The 16,743-nt window shown below is 31.0% G+C and overlaps 1 protein-coding gene across 34 annotated transcripts in view; it reads left to right on the top strand.

The window, feature by feature from the left end:
* ROBO2 (roundabout guidance receptor 2) overlaps positions 1-16,743 on the top strand; it is a 1,504,157-nt gene that overhangs the window by 1,442,653 nt on the left and 44,761 nt on the right. For all 34 annotated transcript variants that reach the window (XM_036220094.1, XM_036220092.1, XM_036220091.1 and 31 more), the window contains 3 exons: positions 2,832-3,014; positions 10,932-10,974; positions 12,433-12,560. In XM_036220094.1, the coding sequence (XP_036075987.1) occupies positions 2,832-3,014; positions 10,932-10,974; positions 12,433-12,560 (354 nt within the window). The remainder of the gene's footprint in view (positions 1-2,831; positions 3,015-10,931; positions 10,975-12,432; positions 12,561-16,743) is intronic.

Genomic DNA, 16,743 nt, shown 5'->3' with positions numbered 1-16,743 from the left:
GATGCCTAATCTCCTTTTCTGTTTCAATTTGTGTTTTCCCTATTGTCTATTCAGTACTGGAAACAGCACTTGAAGTGACTCAAGCTCTATCTAATTTCCTCTTTGCTTAATTAAATCATGTATTGGCATTTGATGTAATTTACAGCTGATAATTTTAGATTTGTCTTATGCCAGACCATGTACTGTTTCATCTATTCTTTCTCTGTTTAGATTTCATTCCAGAAAGTTCCATTAAGGGACCATTAATTAAAATATTGTATCAACATAATAAACAGCTTTACATGGGCTTAAAAGTAATATTGTTCTTTTGTCTGTAGTTTCCATTGGTAAGACGACTTATACATCAAAGTGTCTGTAGTTCTGTTGGGTATATTTACAGACACACAAATGCAACCAAATGCATTTACATATATAAACATTACACAGAACACCATTATAACAAATTCACATTGACAAATTTTTTAGTATTCTTGCTAAATAATATAGCTATTGTTTCTTTAATCATTTAGCCATTTCACACTTACCTTATACATTTGGTAATAATATGTAGAATAGCTGCAAACTTTTACAATAATAAGTACAATTGAATCTGGTGTGTCTAATTAATTTTTATTCCAACAAATTAGTTTTGTTCTTCATTACTCTCCAATGGGAGAAAGACATTATATTTCATTATATTTTTGTCTGCAAGAACGATGGAGCATTACAGGTCACACACATTCCTTGTCTATTCTCTAATTAGTCCAACCAACAACATTGTTTCAAAAATACTAGCAGCATAAAAAATAGTAATACACCTAAGGTAACATAAATATTATACTATATTAAATACTATATTTTATGGACCTTTTACAAAAATAGAGGAGAAAGTTTCTCATATTGAAAATATAAGCTTATTTTAATTATTTTTTCTATGTTTATATGATAATAATCAAGGGCAGATAGATTGGGAATATAAGCCATGTTACTCCATAAGTTAACCTAGTTTTTAAATCTGGAATTTAGCACAAAGGACACTTCAGAAATGAAATATAAGTATGTATGAGAAAATACTAGCAGCTATAATAAATAAGCTTGGATTTAGATTGACTAACAAAATAAAAGGTTTTTTTTTTTTCCTTCTTATTTATAACCCAGTTATAATATGGGTTAACAGAATGGAGGATAGTGTTTCTACTCCTTACAGTTATTTGGGTAACTTTGATACTTCCAATAAATGACTCTAGCCTATATTAGGGGTTCGGCATCCTCCAAGTTTTGGCACAGCAGTGTATGGGTCATATCTGGAGGTAGTACACATCACTGTGACTATGCATCATTGGTCAATACCCAGTCACTTTGTTGCACTCAACTATAAGTGAGTCTGGGAAACATAAACTAATTTTCTGCCCTGGAAAAAAAAAGAGAAAGTGTGGTAAACAAATCACTTAGAGTTTGCAGAACTTTCACATCTAGACGATTCACAACTTACACCCCTGAAGTTACCTGAGCATCTGTTAAAGTAACCCTTAGCCTAAAATCGACCATAATTTTGAATCACAAGCTACTATGTTCCTATTAACGTCTTTGGATACATCATCTCAAACGATCCTCTCAAACATATGAAATAGACAATACTATTAATAATTAACAGAAACAGGTACTCAAAAAGATTAAGCGCTTTATGTAAGCTTATTGCTTACTTAGCTAGTAAGTGGCAGAAATAGTATTCAAATGTGAAACTTCAAAGTCCATGCTCTTTCTAATACATTTCAGTGCTGTAATTATTAAAACAATTAAAATCACATATTCTTTTAATGAAATATGCTGAAATTTACTATTTATATTTTGATTACAATTTATTTTTAAATAGTCTTTAATCAGTCATTAATGAGGTATAATTTTGACATTAAATATCATTTAATTCTTAGTGTATAAATTTATGAATCTGTTAAATATGCACTTAAATCATTGCTCTTCAGTGATATTATGAGTCCAAAAGTTTTAAGGCTATTTAAAAAATGTGGATTAAGACTTTCCTAATTATCCCTAAGAGGTAAAAATTATCAAAAAATATGACTGCTTTTGAATAACCTTAGTCCTGACTTAAATGTATGTTTTAATTATTTAGACCTTAGAATTAACTTTAAAGTTGTCTTTTGAATTCAATTGTCAAATGGATGTTCAAATTAGTTTCAAATACTTTAAGAGAACATATGAATTTTATCTTTCCATTATATTTTAATGACAGATACTAATTTTTATGAAGGATATTTTCATAATTTCATTGTCTTATGTAGTATCTTTAGCACATTCCAGAAAATTAAAAACATGATTGATCAAAATAAGTTTCTTGCCACAATAGTAAGGACAGTATCAAGTTACATATTTTTTTGAATCATGAACATTTGAATTTGTGCAGTGCTGTAGAGAAGAGAATTTGCATTGCAAATACCTTGGGATGAATGTTGCAGTTGCTTTTTTGTTTTCTTTTAACAAGATTGCATTAAGACATTCTTTATCTAACTGGAAAAAAAATGCTGTTATTTCAACCTCTAGCATTTGTTTTATTAATCATTTAAAAGGAAATAAATCAAGAAGTAGTTCTGATTTCATCCACAGTAAATCATAACATAAGGATGCAATGTTCTTAATCATGTTTCAAACTCATAATTTGATTCTCCTGAAACTTATAAAATATGTTTATCAATAATTGTGATAGCCTCAGGACAAAAAAAAATTACCTGTTTTCAAAGGAGTTTTATAATTTTCTGTGACTTTGTTGCACCATATATGTATTGCTGTGTTTATTTTTGTATTACTGTTTACTAAAACTATTGTTTCTTCTATAGGGGGTCGTAATGAAGTTGTCATCACTGAAAACAATAACAGCATAACTGAGCAAATCACTGATGTTGTGAAGCAACCAGCCTTTATAGCTGGTATTGGAGGTGCCTGCTGGGTAATTTTGATGGGTTTTAGCATATGGTTGTATTGGCGAAGAAAGAAGAGAAAGGGCCTCAGTAATTATGCTGGTAAGAAACTATTTCGAGCTAAACTTAAGGAGTTTGATGAAATGAGAGAAGGAATGAAATGGAATAATGAGAGAATGAATGATTGTCTTTGGCTTCTTTTAAACATCTGTTGTGTAAAATACAATTATAAATGACATGTTTTAATGTATTGCTCTTCACAATGTCACATTATGACTATAAGGCAATCTTTTTTCTCATATCTCCAATGAAGCATAACAGGAGTACACATTGATACTTAATCATTTTTCTCAACTATTCTTTCAAAACCCAGAAACACACACACACACACACACACACACACACACACACACACACCTGCACACAGACTTTGCATGCTATGAAGCTATTGTTTGGGAAGTGAATTTAGACAAGAGCTTTACTAAAATGCCCAGAAAAAAAAAGGAAAGATTTGAATTATAGCATTTAGTATTTAAAATGCAGATTACAATAGAAAATGTTCCAGATTGAAATAAAAAGAAGCAAAAAATCTTACCCGAATTAATAAAACTGATGAGACATGAATTAAGGATTTATTAGTCACTTAAATAGGATGTCTATTTCAAGGTGACCAATCAGAATTTTAGAAAGAAGAAAAAGGAGAAGGAAAAGAAACAGTAGAAGAAAGTGAAAGCCCTAGATGTTCAACCTATTTGCAAAAAAAAAAAAAAAAAAAAAAGAAAAGATTTCTTCTTTGAATTCAAAATAGAGTTATAAGTATGTAAAAAATTGTGGTCATTAAAAATTTCCAAAGGTGAGAGGGAGGGAGGGAGAGAAAAAGATGAGAGAGAGAGAGAGAGAGAGATTATCAAGTCAGTAATTGAAAGAAGGAACTAAATACTGAAGCTGTATTCAATAACAATTTTAATCAAAATTCATTTAAAAATTTTCTCTAACAATAATCATAAAAGAAACTCTCACAATATTTCATACTTTTTAAAATTTATAATGGAACAATATTAATTTAACATCATCCTACAAATACTTTAGCATTTTTTGAGACATTTTATTCAATCTTCTATAGCCTTAGGAAGAAGCATGAATATCTTAATAATTGATCTTGAGAAAGATTTCACTGCTTATTAAGCTTATACGCTTATAAGCCGCTATAGCTTTTAGACTTCTAAACTACTGAGAATGTCTAAATAGTGCAAAATAGAAGAAGTAAATAGTATCCACTTGGTTGTCTGGCTTGTTATTTGACAGAATTTAAATATAATCATGTGATTATAACATCGTGACCCAACTTTATAACTTATAAAATAAAGTTCATTAGTTACTGGTCAGAATAAATTCCTAGGGCTAGAGAAAGTAGTGTAGTATATCCCATTGGCTTTCATGCTGTGCGATCTGCTGTTCTCATTTTTCATTGGTTCCTGATTCATTCTTACTTATGCTTTGTCATTCTATGCTGTATCACTACACTAGTGAGAGATTCTTCCAAGAAAGGGATGCTGGACAATAACTGCTGAGTGATAGAGCCTTGAACATTAATGATGTTTTAATTTACATTCCTGATTTATAGTCCAGTCCTCTGCCTTCATTCCTTGAAGGTACTGTCCATCAGCCCATCTGTTTAATCAATTATTATGGTACAATTCACTACTGTGACACACTCATATAAATCAGATAAACCATAAGGAAGAATTGACTTAATTCAAGGACTATTTTGTGTTTGTCTCTTTGCTTGAATTTGGTGAAAATATTAAAATATTGACTATACTAGTCACTTCAGTGGAAAGTTCTGATATACACATCTGGTGTGTAGTATCTTTCACCTTCATGCTTCTTCGTTCACCCATTCCTTATGCATAACCTAGCTTTATAATTATTACTAGGTTTGTGCTTATAGTAAAATTATGTCGGACAAACTTTTTTTCTTTTCTTCTATTTTTAACAGTTCTTTGCAAAACCTATTCGTTTAATTTGAAGATTTCTGTTGGTCTTTGAGCTTGACAAGAATAGTACATTTCCTATTATCATTTCTCATGGTAATTGATATCCATCTGCTTGTAGAAGAACTGCTAACTCAGAAGGTGCTATGCCCTTCAAACATTTTGGAATAAGGCCAAGCCAGAGAGCAGCCTTTCAAAACCTTTATACTTAATTGATAGATGGCTGACTCTCAGAATGGATTCACTTTCAACTAGTAATTTGCCTTCCAGCAACTGCTGTTCCTTTCTTCTAGGTGAGAAGCAAATGAAAATTGAAACCACAGATACCTAGCATTGCCTATCTGACTTGGTCAGATTTTCTAAACATTTTCCTCCATAAATATCCTATCCTCCACCTGTTAAAATTTTCATATTCTTGTTCTTATACAACTTAGGGAAGAAGGAAATTTTAAATAGGAATGGTTAATAAAGTATATATCATAGGTTTAAATTTCTGATATTTCCTTCATGAGCTAATCACCCATTTTAAGAGCCCAGAGATTTCATATGGGGTTATTTTTCTCTAAAGTGTGTTATAAAAGTTAGAAAATATACACTATTTGTACTGGCTCTATTTATATTTTGGTTTTCATAATTTTTTTCAGGGAATCATAAATTTCACAAGTAAAAAAAAAAAACAATGTGATTTTACTGTCAAGATAAGTCTAACATTTCCACTCTTTCACTACATAGTAATGTCTATGTAGTCTCAATGCTTTATTGTTAATTCATGACAGCAATTTTTCCCCCCTAAATAAACAAAAAGTCTACTTTGGGATAAGCATTTAAATTAATTTATAACATAAGATACTTCATTTATCTCAAACCCCAAGTATGATGTTGGATTATACTTAAATAATGTGATGTAAGTTACATATCTTAAGAGACATGCATTGTAATAAAGCTAGACTGACCCTAAGTAGAATTGTAAAGCAGGTAAAATTTGGTTTCAGCATTCCCTTTTTCCCACTTCATTTCAAGTCTTTTTTTAACCACTAGAGGTAGAACAAGGAAGATTTTAATTAGTGGAGAGATATATGGATACATTTCAGACTGGAAATTCTCTCGTCAGGATGCTTTCCACTCACCCTACGTAGGCAAAAACTGATTTTTATTGTAGTTAGTCTTTGACTCTTCAAAATGTGAAAAATTATTTTCGAATGCTTGGAAGGAAGGGAAAAAAACCTTTTACTCTATATTGCTATTTTTCTTATATGTCAGAGATTTAACATTTATCATGGAACACTACTACATTAATACTTTATATTGTAAAAGCAACTATCAGGAATCAAATGCAAACTTATACATTTAAATACCCTGAGAGGAAAATTTGGCTGAACTTGTTTTGCTCTTTTACATAGCAGAAATTAGGGATTTCCCCAGGGCAACATTACACACTAACTTCCTATTCATTTTTTTCCTGTGTATCCTTTATTTAAATTCTTCAGACACAAACATGCACCGCAGGTTTACATGTGGCACAAGGAAGGGCAACTAGAACAACAAATAAAGGTATCCTCATATCCAATATTCTACATGAAATCATTTTATATTTTTTCTTTATTTTGACAATTTTATGTTTATTTTTAGTTTTTTTTTTAATGGTGATATTGGTTAACAAAATTCAATGTTTCAGCTGTACACTTTAACAGTAAATATAAATATATATATATTTACACTGTGTGTTCACCTCCCATAGTTCTATTTCTGGAGCAATGTGCAATGTTATTTATTTAATCTTTACTGAGCACTAAAGTCTACTTGTCACTGCATGTGATATTTCTGACTGCTAGAAGAATTTGCCACCTAAGTTGTTATTGGGTGAAATAAAATCATAAAGAGATTTGGGCAGGAAAAAACTGAAAATATTAGGTGAGTTTTGAATCTAGAGTAAATATTTGATCATCTATATAACATTTTTTGAGAACAGAAGAGTAAATAACATAAACTTTAATAAAAGGATGTAGCTTTCATGAGAATTTTATATAGCTACATATATACACACATATATATGTATATATAATATATATAATATATATACGCATATATATTATATATATTATATATACATATATACATATATACACATATATATTATATATAATATATACATATATATGTATATATACATATAAAAAGTATTATATACATTCACATATATTCTCTTTATATATCATATATATATATTATAATTCACGTGAAGGCTACATGACCTTTTCAAATTTATGTTGTTCTCTTTTAAGACAGCTTTTTGATGAAAGTAAATATATTTTTACTTTTAATTGGTGAATTTTATTTTTTGACTATTACCTCTGAGTATAACAGATTTTATGAAACAATAAATATAAACAATTTAGTGAGTAAACAAATTATGAAATGCTAAACACTTCAAGCTAGCTTTTAAAACCGTTGATGAAATATAAATTATTTGACAAAACTATCCAAGGACAGCTAAAAGACTTGATGGAATTTTTATACTCTGATTATCTGAGCTGAGTTAATGCTTATTAAAAGAGGATTAATCTACACTCATATTTGAGAAATAGCTTATCAAGAAAGAGAATGAGGCTTGGCTGGCAACATTAAAGTTTCCATTTGGAGCAGGGAAAATGTGGCTCAATAGAGATAGGCACTCTAAAAGCATTCTTACCTCAAAATGTCAATTTACCACATAGTTATGTTTTCCTTCCCCTTCACTTCTAGCAGGCATGAGATTAGGATTAATCCTGTCAGATAATAGTAGAGGTACTTTGTATATGATGTAAACTTGCAAAATCTTTTTACCATATATCCTTTATAGATATTCCAATAAATTTGAAATATTTAATGCAATTCTAAAACATTTAAGACAAGCATCTGTAGAACCTTTTGGAAATTTTAGCATTATTCAGTTAGTTTTAGCTAAAATCTTCTATACGTGGTTCTGAAAGTTCTTAATTTTAGATGCTAGCAGAAACTCATGATAAAGATGCACATTTATTTCAAATTTATCTCTTTTAAACACAAAATTACTACACTGTATCAAAATCATGACTTACAGCAAAATTGTCCAGCCACCCATACTCTCCTCACCCTCTTTGCTTTTAGCTTCAAGGTAGTTCGACATCTCTGAAATGACAGCTACTTCAAACAGTTTTTGATATGCTGTAACATTTATTTTTATGTTTCTCTGTGCACAAAAAATGCTAATCAAAACACTGAATATCACTTTAATTTGGGGAGTTCTAATTGTTCATACTTATTTCTAGTCTGCTTTTAATCTCATGGTCTAACAGAAATCAGTTACTGGAACAAATTTAAAAGTTTTAAGGCATAGGGTAAAAAGGAAACAAAAATGTGTCCTCTTTTATTCACCTTGCTTAAAAAAGATTCTCTTGTATGCTAACTGGTGTTTATGGGCCATTGTAAGTCATATATTTGCACAATGTACTGTTTTGACCTTCATGTAGCTGGTCTACAGAGATACATTTTATGAAGAATTATCATTAATTAATATGTAAAAGCTAAATGCAGCTTAATTTTTGTGCCACTGTTTCAGTTGTCTTTCTTTCTCTAATATCAGTCATTGCTTTGGCAGTAACAGAAAATTTAAGTGAGCAAAAAAGAGTATCTAAATTAGGAAGAAATATTTAGCTTCTCCCTAAATTCTCCTACAGTGTCTGCTTATTTGCATATTTGCAATGATATTCACAACATTATCTTAGCTCTCTTTTAGCAGATTGAAACAATCACTTGATAGTCCATTAAAAACCATGTAACTAATAAGTCACATTAGATGGAAAGCTAATTAGCTGTACTGTTTTGTGGTGTTTTATTCCTCTAATCAAGCTTTATTTAATACCTCCTATGCTCACTTTTTTTTTTTATTAATTGCTTTAGATTAATTATTTCTTTGTTGTTAAAAGCAGTTATTAAAGGGACCCAATGTGGTTTGGACACATTGCTCATCTCTGATTCCCAGCACTTAAGTAAACTGTCAGAAAACAAGAGTAGCAATTAGTATTATTTGATTTCTTCCGAGTTGTTCATAGCCTATCCTGGGCATATGCAAAGGTTATGTCAGAATTGTTTTATAATGGATTTGAGATGTTACATGAAAAATTATAAAGGCAGTATACTTTGTGTGCCAGCAAGATGTTTCTAAAAACACTGCATTGTGAGGTAGTGCCTCACAATGAGGGTGTTAATAGACCTGTTGGATTATGGTCATATCGCCTAACCTTAGAGAATGAAGAGCTTCTATTAGAAACTTACCAGATTTAAAGAATGATCATATTTTTTAGTGTAAACTTGAGGAACAGATGAACTATGGAGAGATTATTCAAATTAAAAAGTATTTACTAGTTGAGAACCATATGATTTCACTCATAAATGGGATATAAGACTAAAAGTAACAAATGAAGACGAACAAACAAAAACTTATAGACACAACAGTTTAATGGTTACCAAAAGAAAAGGGGGTAGGTAAGGGTAAAGGGGGTCAAATATACTTGACTTTGGGTGGTGAGCACATAATGCAATAAACAGATGCCGTATTATTAAATTGTATATTTGAAACCTACAGAATTTCATTAATTAATATCACCTTAATAATTTTAATTAAAAAATAAATGAGACAAAAATTAAGTAATACTAGGTCCTCAGTTTACTTAAACTAGGAACCAATTTATAAAATTTGTATTACTTTTATCTTTACTAAGTAAAAAAAGTCATGGTAAATAAAATTAAAACCTTTCTAAAAAGATACGTTGATTTCATATCTCTACATTTTTTTTTCCCTTCATCTTCAATGATTGGTTTAGCTGATCTATTCTAATTTTGGACAGAATTGCAATTTTGCACTTCATAAACTTCTAGATGCCGATTTTTTTTGCATAATTTTTCAGCTAAGTCATTTAGTAGCAAAATTTAATCCAAACTAATGTGAAATTATTTTTAGACCTCATTTCACTAATATCGAATATTCACATTCGCTCAAAAATATTTTAAAATGTTGAATATAGCTTTCTGCCTTAGACACTCTCTGTAGTTGCATTATATTACCTTTCTCAGATATGATACATTTTAAATTTCAAATGTATTTGGTTGCAAAGGTTTTGGATTAAGTGATGATAGACCGACACTAATATTTCAATTATTTGGTTAACCTTTGAAATCCACTTTCATGTTGTTAGTTTTGTGGAATGGAATCTGGTAACCTAAAGGAATGGATTTTTAGCTGTGGTTCTACTGGATGTTTTTGTTGTTGCTAATAAGTCCCACAGTTTTATAAAGGACTTGAGTTTTGTACTGATTACTTACAATTAGAATCTGTTTACTATATATTATTTGAAAATTTATTTTTGTTATGGTTGGCTAATGAAACAAAGCACTAAAGGTTGGATAATGAAACAAAGCACTATTGATTACAATTTATGTCTACTGTAATTATAGCTGTTCAATTCACAGTGCTATCAGTTCCCCTAAGAGGATCCGTGATGTTGAGAAATGTGTCATCAGCCAATACTTGTTTGCTTGTGTCATTGGAAGGATGATATTACCTGGTTGAACTATCTCGTTTCAATTTATGTTATATGAATTTTATATATTCCTTCTAATTAGGAGACCCATACATAAAGATTAAAAATCAGAAATCATGATTTCGTAATTTTCTATTAATACTTGTCAATTTTCCAATGTCACTGTATATACCAATTGTAACATTTGTAACATTTGATGCACAAATGAAAACTTACCCTTTAACTTAAACTTGCCTTAGGTTTGAAGAATTTTAAAATGTCTTATTAAAGTTGGAGCAAACGATGGTTTTCCCCTGGGCCAAATCAGTCTTTTTTACTCTCTGTACAATTATGGTTAATTATATTTTGTTAAAATTCCCAGAAGCCTCAGCTCTAAACTAAGGGCCAACATGTAGCTGTTATTAATCGTAATTAATATTGACTAGTTGTGTGTGTATGTGTCTTTTTTTTTTTTTTTTTTTTTGCAGTTACATTTCAAAGAGGAGATGGAGGACTAATGAGCAATGGAAGGTATGCTAAGCAGATTCTTTTATATTATTATTATTATTATTATTATTATTATTATTTTTAATCAAGACCAGGGAAACTCTATACTAAGAACCTTTTATTGTAATAAACAATCACTTATAAATCTGAGAATTCTAGGAGGAATTAAATGGCTTACCATAGGTTTAATGATCTATCTGTCGTGCACTTTAGAGGAATCAAGTCCAGATGTTTCATATCTCCCAGATGCCCCTGAAGAAATTAGTAGTAAATATCACAAGGAATGTGTTCATTTGTTAGCAGGATGTTTATTGCATTAATTAGACATTAGCAAATGAAGTTGCTATTGTTTAAGACTCCTTATTGGCTCTCACTAAATTGCTGTGAGTGAATAATTACATATAATCGATCACAAAGTAAATGATTCATGGATGATGAATAAGCTGTAGATTGATAGGAGTGGATTCCACGACTTTAGATACTCAATTGAAATTGATAAAAGCTGATAACAAACCCATATATCCTCATCTATTTTCTTTTTGCCAATATGGGGATTGTAATTAGGCTCTGGTAATAACTTCCAATCTCCCATTTAATCAATATTTTAGCAAAAAGGAGATTAGGGCTAATGAGAACTAGTAAATGTAGCAAGAAAGCATTTGGATCTTCTTATTGCAGTCTCCATAGAAACATATGTTTCTCTAAGGGGTTATACCAGAAAGGGTCTATTAAAAAAAAAGTATGATGATTATAGATGTTGCTATTTCTTTGTAAATATGTTGATAATCTGTAAAGGATTCAGGATCCCCATCTTTAATATTAAAGATGTAAATTCTTTTAATTATGATGTGAAGAAAGTTTTCTTCATAGACCTTGCACATGCTGGATTGCATCACAGTGGATCTTTTATTACCTTAAAAAAATTTAATACACCTCTAATATTTTGCAATCTAGAGAACTTGAAAATGTTCTCTATTGATGAAACAGTATAAATACTGTTCATTAATTTCCTTCAAGTTCCTTGCTCTAAATCAAACATGAGGGCTCATAACAGGGCTAACAACCTACAGGGGACAGATAAATATGGGGGCTGCAGGAAGTGAGGAAGCATAGCCCAAAGTCCTGGAAATGTCCGATACTGAGCAGTCACTGTGAGCAATTGTTCCCTTGAGGTGCCAATTTATCATCAAACCTCGTTTCAGGATCCTGCTATGTTACTGCTTCCCACCAGTTTCAGGGCACACAACTAAATTCATTTGGATGTCAGCAGAATCCCAGGCAGAACTTCTGTTTCTACTGACAGGGTTGATCTATATATAGCCTTAATGAACTGCCAATGTTGCTTAATTCTAGAGAGGCTATACATTTTAATTTGAGGTGAATTAAAATCTTAAATTTTTGAATTCATTTTAGTGCATGGGACAGGTATCCAAGTTTCTCACTGAGCTCCATGTGTTGATTCTTTTTTACTTTTTGTTTTAGCCGCCCTGGTCTTCTAAATACTGGCGATCCCAGTTATCCATGGCTTGCTGATTCATGGCCAGCCACGAGCTTGCCAGTAAATAATAGCAGTAGTGGCCCAAATGAGATTGGGAATTTTGGGCGAGGAGGTAAGTTAGGGTTTTCAAAATTTCTTTTTTGTTATTTGCTTTTTTCCGGCTTTTCTAGATGTTTTAAAAATGATATAAAAATTTCTTCCATAATTAAAATCAGTGAAGCACATATAGTAACAATGTGATACAGTTGCTGATTATTTTATTATAATACCATTGTGTCAATATTACATTGGGTATAGCTAAGCTTTTAAAAAAGCCATTACTAATAAAAAATATAAATATTTATAATACATTTATTTTTAAGGCTATTAGTATAAGATTACTAAAATCAGGAACTGTGTTGCTAAATAGGGCTTATGAGTTTTGGACTAGTCATTTCACTTCTTTAATTCATTCAACATATAGTTACGGAGCATATCCTGTGTACCTGGCACTATGCAAGACAGTAAAAATATGAGAAATGGTCCTTATTCTCATATTATATAAGGAGTACACACTTAAACAACATGTTGAAAGAGAACTTTTCTGTAGTTCACAATTGATAGCAGGTACCTCAAATGAAAGACAAAAGGGACTAAGTGCTGACATGTTGAAGTCTTCAAAATTTGATGCCAGTGTCCTCTCGTTAGGTCTTTATAAAGAGATAGAATTGGAATTACTGTAAACAATCGCCACTTTTCCTCTTTCATCTTTTCAACCAGTCAATAGGAGAGTGATGGGTTTAGAGAAAGATGGGACTAGAGAAGTCTCTAGACCCAGTGTTTAGTTGTCTTTGTGTGTATGTATTTGTGTATTTATGTATTTATGTGTTTACGTATGTGTGTGTATGAATTTTTCATTGACAGAAGACAGTGCAGATAGTAAACACACTTGAGCTGCCTTACTTATACTTCACATGAAAAAGCTGTCCATTGATATTAAGACGGCTTTATGAAAAAAGTGTTAGTTAAGTTGATATCTCAAGGAGAGTTAGGAATTAGTCACATGTGTGGTAAAAGTGTCTGGAGAATAAAATACTATATTTTAAGGTACAGAAATAATAGAGATATTGACCTAATTAAAAAAATGAATGAGTGACTTGAATATAAAGTACAAGGCAGTAGAGGTGGTAAAAACAAAAAAAAAGGGATGAGGAGGGGAGAGAGAGAGAGAGAGAGAGAGAGAGAGAGAGAGAGAGAGAGAGAGAGAGAGAGAGAGAGACAGGTAACAAAGTGCTTTTTAAGCCAAACAGATACTTTTAACTTTGTCCAAAGAATGATCGAAAGCCACTGATAGATTTTTAAGAGTACAATACTAGGATAAAAGTACTATTTAAGTCATCCAGCCTGTTTCTGTGTGAAAAATTGTGTTACAGTGAAAAATGAGTGTGAGTAATTAGAAAAATAGAGCTGTAATCTAAAAAAAATCTGGATGACTTCACTGTCACTGGCCTGGGTCAAACTATTCTGAGTCTATTAAAAAACCTCACTGGTGGATTTCACATGCATGAGCATATAAAGACATTAACTTAGAAGAATAATAATGGAGAATGGCTTTTACTCTTTAAGAATGGAATACCAATACCTGTTTGTATATAATTAAAATAGTATTTCAAATAATAAAGTTACTAAGTATTGTATGTCTGCATTTGTCAATACCAACTATAAAAAAGTGAGCTCTCTCTCATTCTCCAAAGAAAATAACTATTCATATGACACAGGTCTGTAGTGATGATTAAGTGAATGACTATATATGGGTTTAGCTCAAAGTTTGGCATACAATCACTGTGCAATGTGCATAACTGGAGTAAATAAGAGAATAGAGAGTAAGTTGTATAACTCCTCAGCTTCTTCCTTCCCCTTTACAATACAGTGCATCCCACTTAGGATTTTCACTTGCCCAGAGCCTCTGAAATTAGCTGCCTTACATAAATGACCAAACTCTGAACCCTACAACTATAGGTTATCACTCTACCACAGGTAGGTTCTGTACCTGAATATCTCCTTACCAGACCCAATTGCGTTTAAAGAAATTCTGTTCCCAAAGCATTTATCAGCCAAGGGATAATTGCCTCTTTTCTTAGTTGTATCTGTATTGAAATAGCACACCATTCTATTTTTATATCGAAGAATAAATACCTAATCTGGAGGGAAAAATTACTTTTCAGTTTCAAGCAGGCTATGCTAACATCTAAAATGTCTCAGTCTAATTTAGCCAAAGGGTACATATGTAGATTTTCAAGAATTTTCTTCCATTTCCACCTCATTTTCATGATGTAAAATATTTCACAGACAAACATTAAGGCCAAGACAAAGTTTTTGAAGGGTTTACTATATCTGTTTTCAGTGTGATGGGTATTTGAAGCATTTACTATGTACCAGAATTTCTATTAGAGATTTTTAAATCTTTTTTCATTTTCTTCACACAAGAAATGTTTGACATAGATAATCATATTTCTATTTTAAAAGTCAAGAAACTAAGATTTATCAAGATGGGTGTGGAATGCAAGTCTGATAGATTCTAAAGCCTAAGTTATTTTATTTACATTGCTCTGCAGTTTTAAAGGTGGGATTCACATGTATGATTATAGTATAATCATATTTAGTAATAGCAATACATGTTTATTGGTATTGATTGCATTACATGTAATGAATGGTATTTTGAATGATAAAGTTATTAATTATTGCATAAGTTTACATATTGTCAATGCAAGCTTTAAAATGTATATCACTATTCAGGGAGTGCTTATTCTCTGCAAAATACTAAATGAGGAATTATGGAAATACAGACATAAATTTCTATATTCCTATCCTTGAGTAACTTATGATACAGTGAAGGAGATAAGCATTCTTACTAGTGGTTATACCAGATCAAAAAAAAAAAAAAAATTTGACCAAGATATTGAAAAACTACAGAATGATTCATGAATAATTCCAAATGGACAGAAGGTTTTCTGTAATTCATAGGTTTCAAACTAAAATGTTAACAAGTTCCAGTCAGCCAACTCAAAGCACTAGGATGGGTATGTGTAGAATGTGAGAAATGGAAAATAGAAAGTCATGCCTAAAGATGGCAGCACCTATTCAGGTCCAGACTATTGGGAGGAAGGCTGCCCAAAACTACCAAACCAGCAGATGTTAGAGAAGCTGCCCCACATCCACATATTCATGCACGAGCATCTAATATTTCAATGTTGTGATATAATTCAATTTATTTTTTTGAAAATGTAAGAATAATCAAATAACATTTGAAGGAAATGTGCAGTTCCAAAAACAATATAGAAGCACTTAGACTTGAAGGTTAACTAATTTCATGCAACAGGGGCGGAGGTGGGTGAGGAGGGCGTAGGTGAGATAGAGATAGATAGAGAGAGAGAGAGAAAGAGAAAAAGAGAGAGAGAGAAAGAGAGAGAGAGAGAGAGAGAGAGAGAGAGAGAGATTTTAAAATATAGCTTTAGCTCTTTAAGAGCAACATTATGTAAGAATAGGTTCACAAACTACTGTTTTCCATTTTTAAACATTTAAACACAGAACCATTTCAAAAGTTTATTGTTGAAGTAGTCCACAGATTTAATTTCAAAGCTTTGGAGAACATCAAGTCCAAGATACTGAGAAATGAGGTCTGTGCTGGAGAAACATGTCTATTCAGTTAATATTCATCAGTGAAAGACATGGTAATGGTGGCAGAAACTCTGAAAACCTCCAGAGTGAAGGATTTATTTTCACAATTTTAATATATGATTAAATATTGTAAATTTTTGAGAATAAATTGACACTGACACTTGAGAATGAAATACACCACTTCATCATCAAATTTTCTAATTAGTTTATAGCTAAAAGCAAGAATGGCAAGATAGCTGTGAAATTCTGAAATCAAAAAAACAATTTTATTTGCTTATACAACTTGGTGAAATACTTTAAATTTGAATTTGTTTAACAGTCTCACTGATATGTATTTTAAATATTTACTTCAATAAATTACATATCAATTCAATGGAAAACAAGTTGGAATTTCAGACTTCAAAACCTTAGGAAAGGCTTAAATTGTATAGTGTACAAAATACATTATGAATGTCCCTTGACTGTTGTTAAATAAGAAAAAGTTTTAGATTTATAAAATGTGAAAATAAATTAATATTTGTATAAGAATTCTTGTTTCAAGTACTGTTAGCTATTATCAAATTTAAAAATTTTAGGATATTTTGACTAAGTTCCTACTTCAGCTTCTTCCTTATGATACAAACGAGTTTAGTACTGAG

The sequence above is a fragment of the Rousettus aegyptiacus genome, unplaced genomic scaffold, assembly GCF_014176215.1.
Source record: "Rousettus aegyptiacus isolate mRouAeg1 unplaced genomic scaffold, mRouAeg1.p scaffold_m13_p_4, whole genome shotgun sequence".
NCBI lineage: Eukaryota > Metazoa > Chordata > Mammalia > Chiroptera > Pteropodidae > Rousettus > Rousettus aegyptiacus.
The sequence above is the reverse complement of the archived record's forward strand: the minus strand, read 5'-3'. Positions and strand labels throughout refer to the sequence as shown.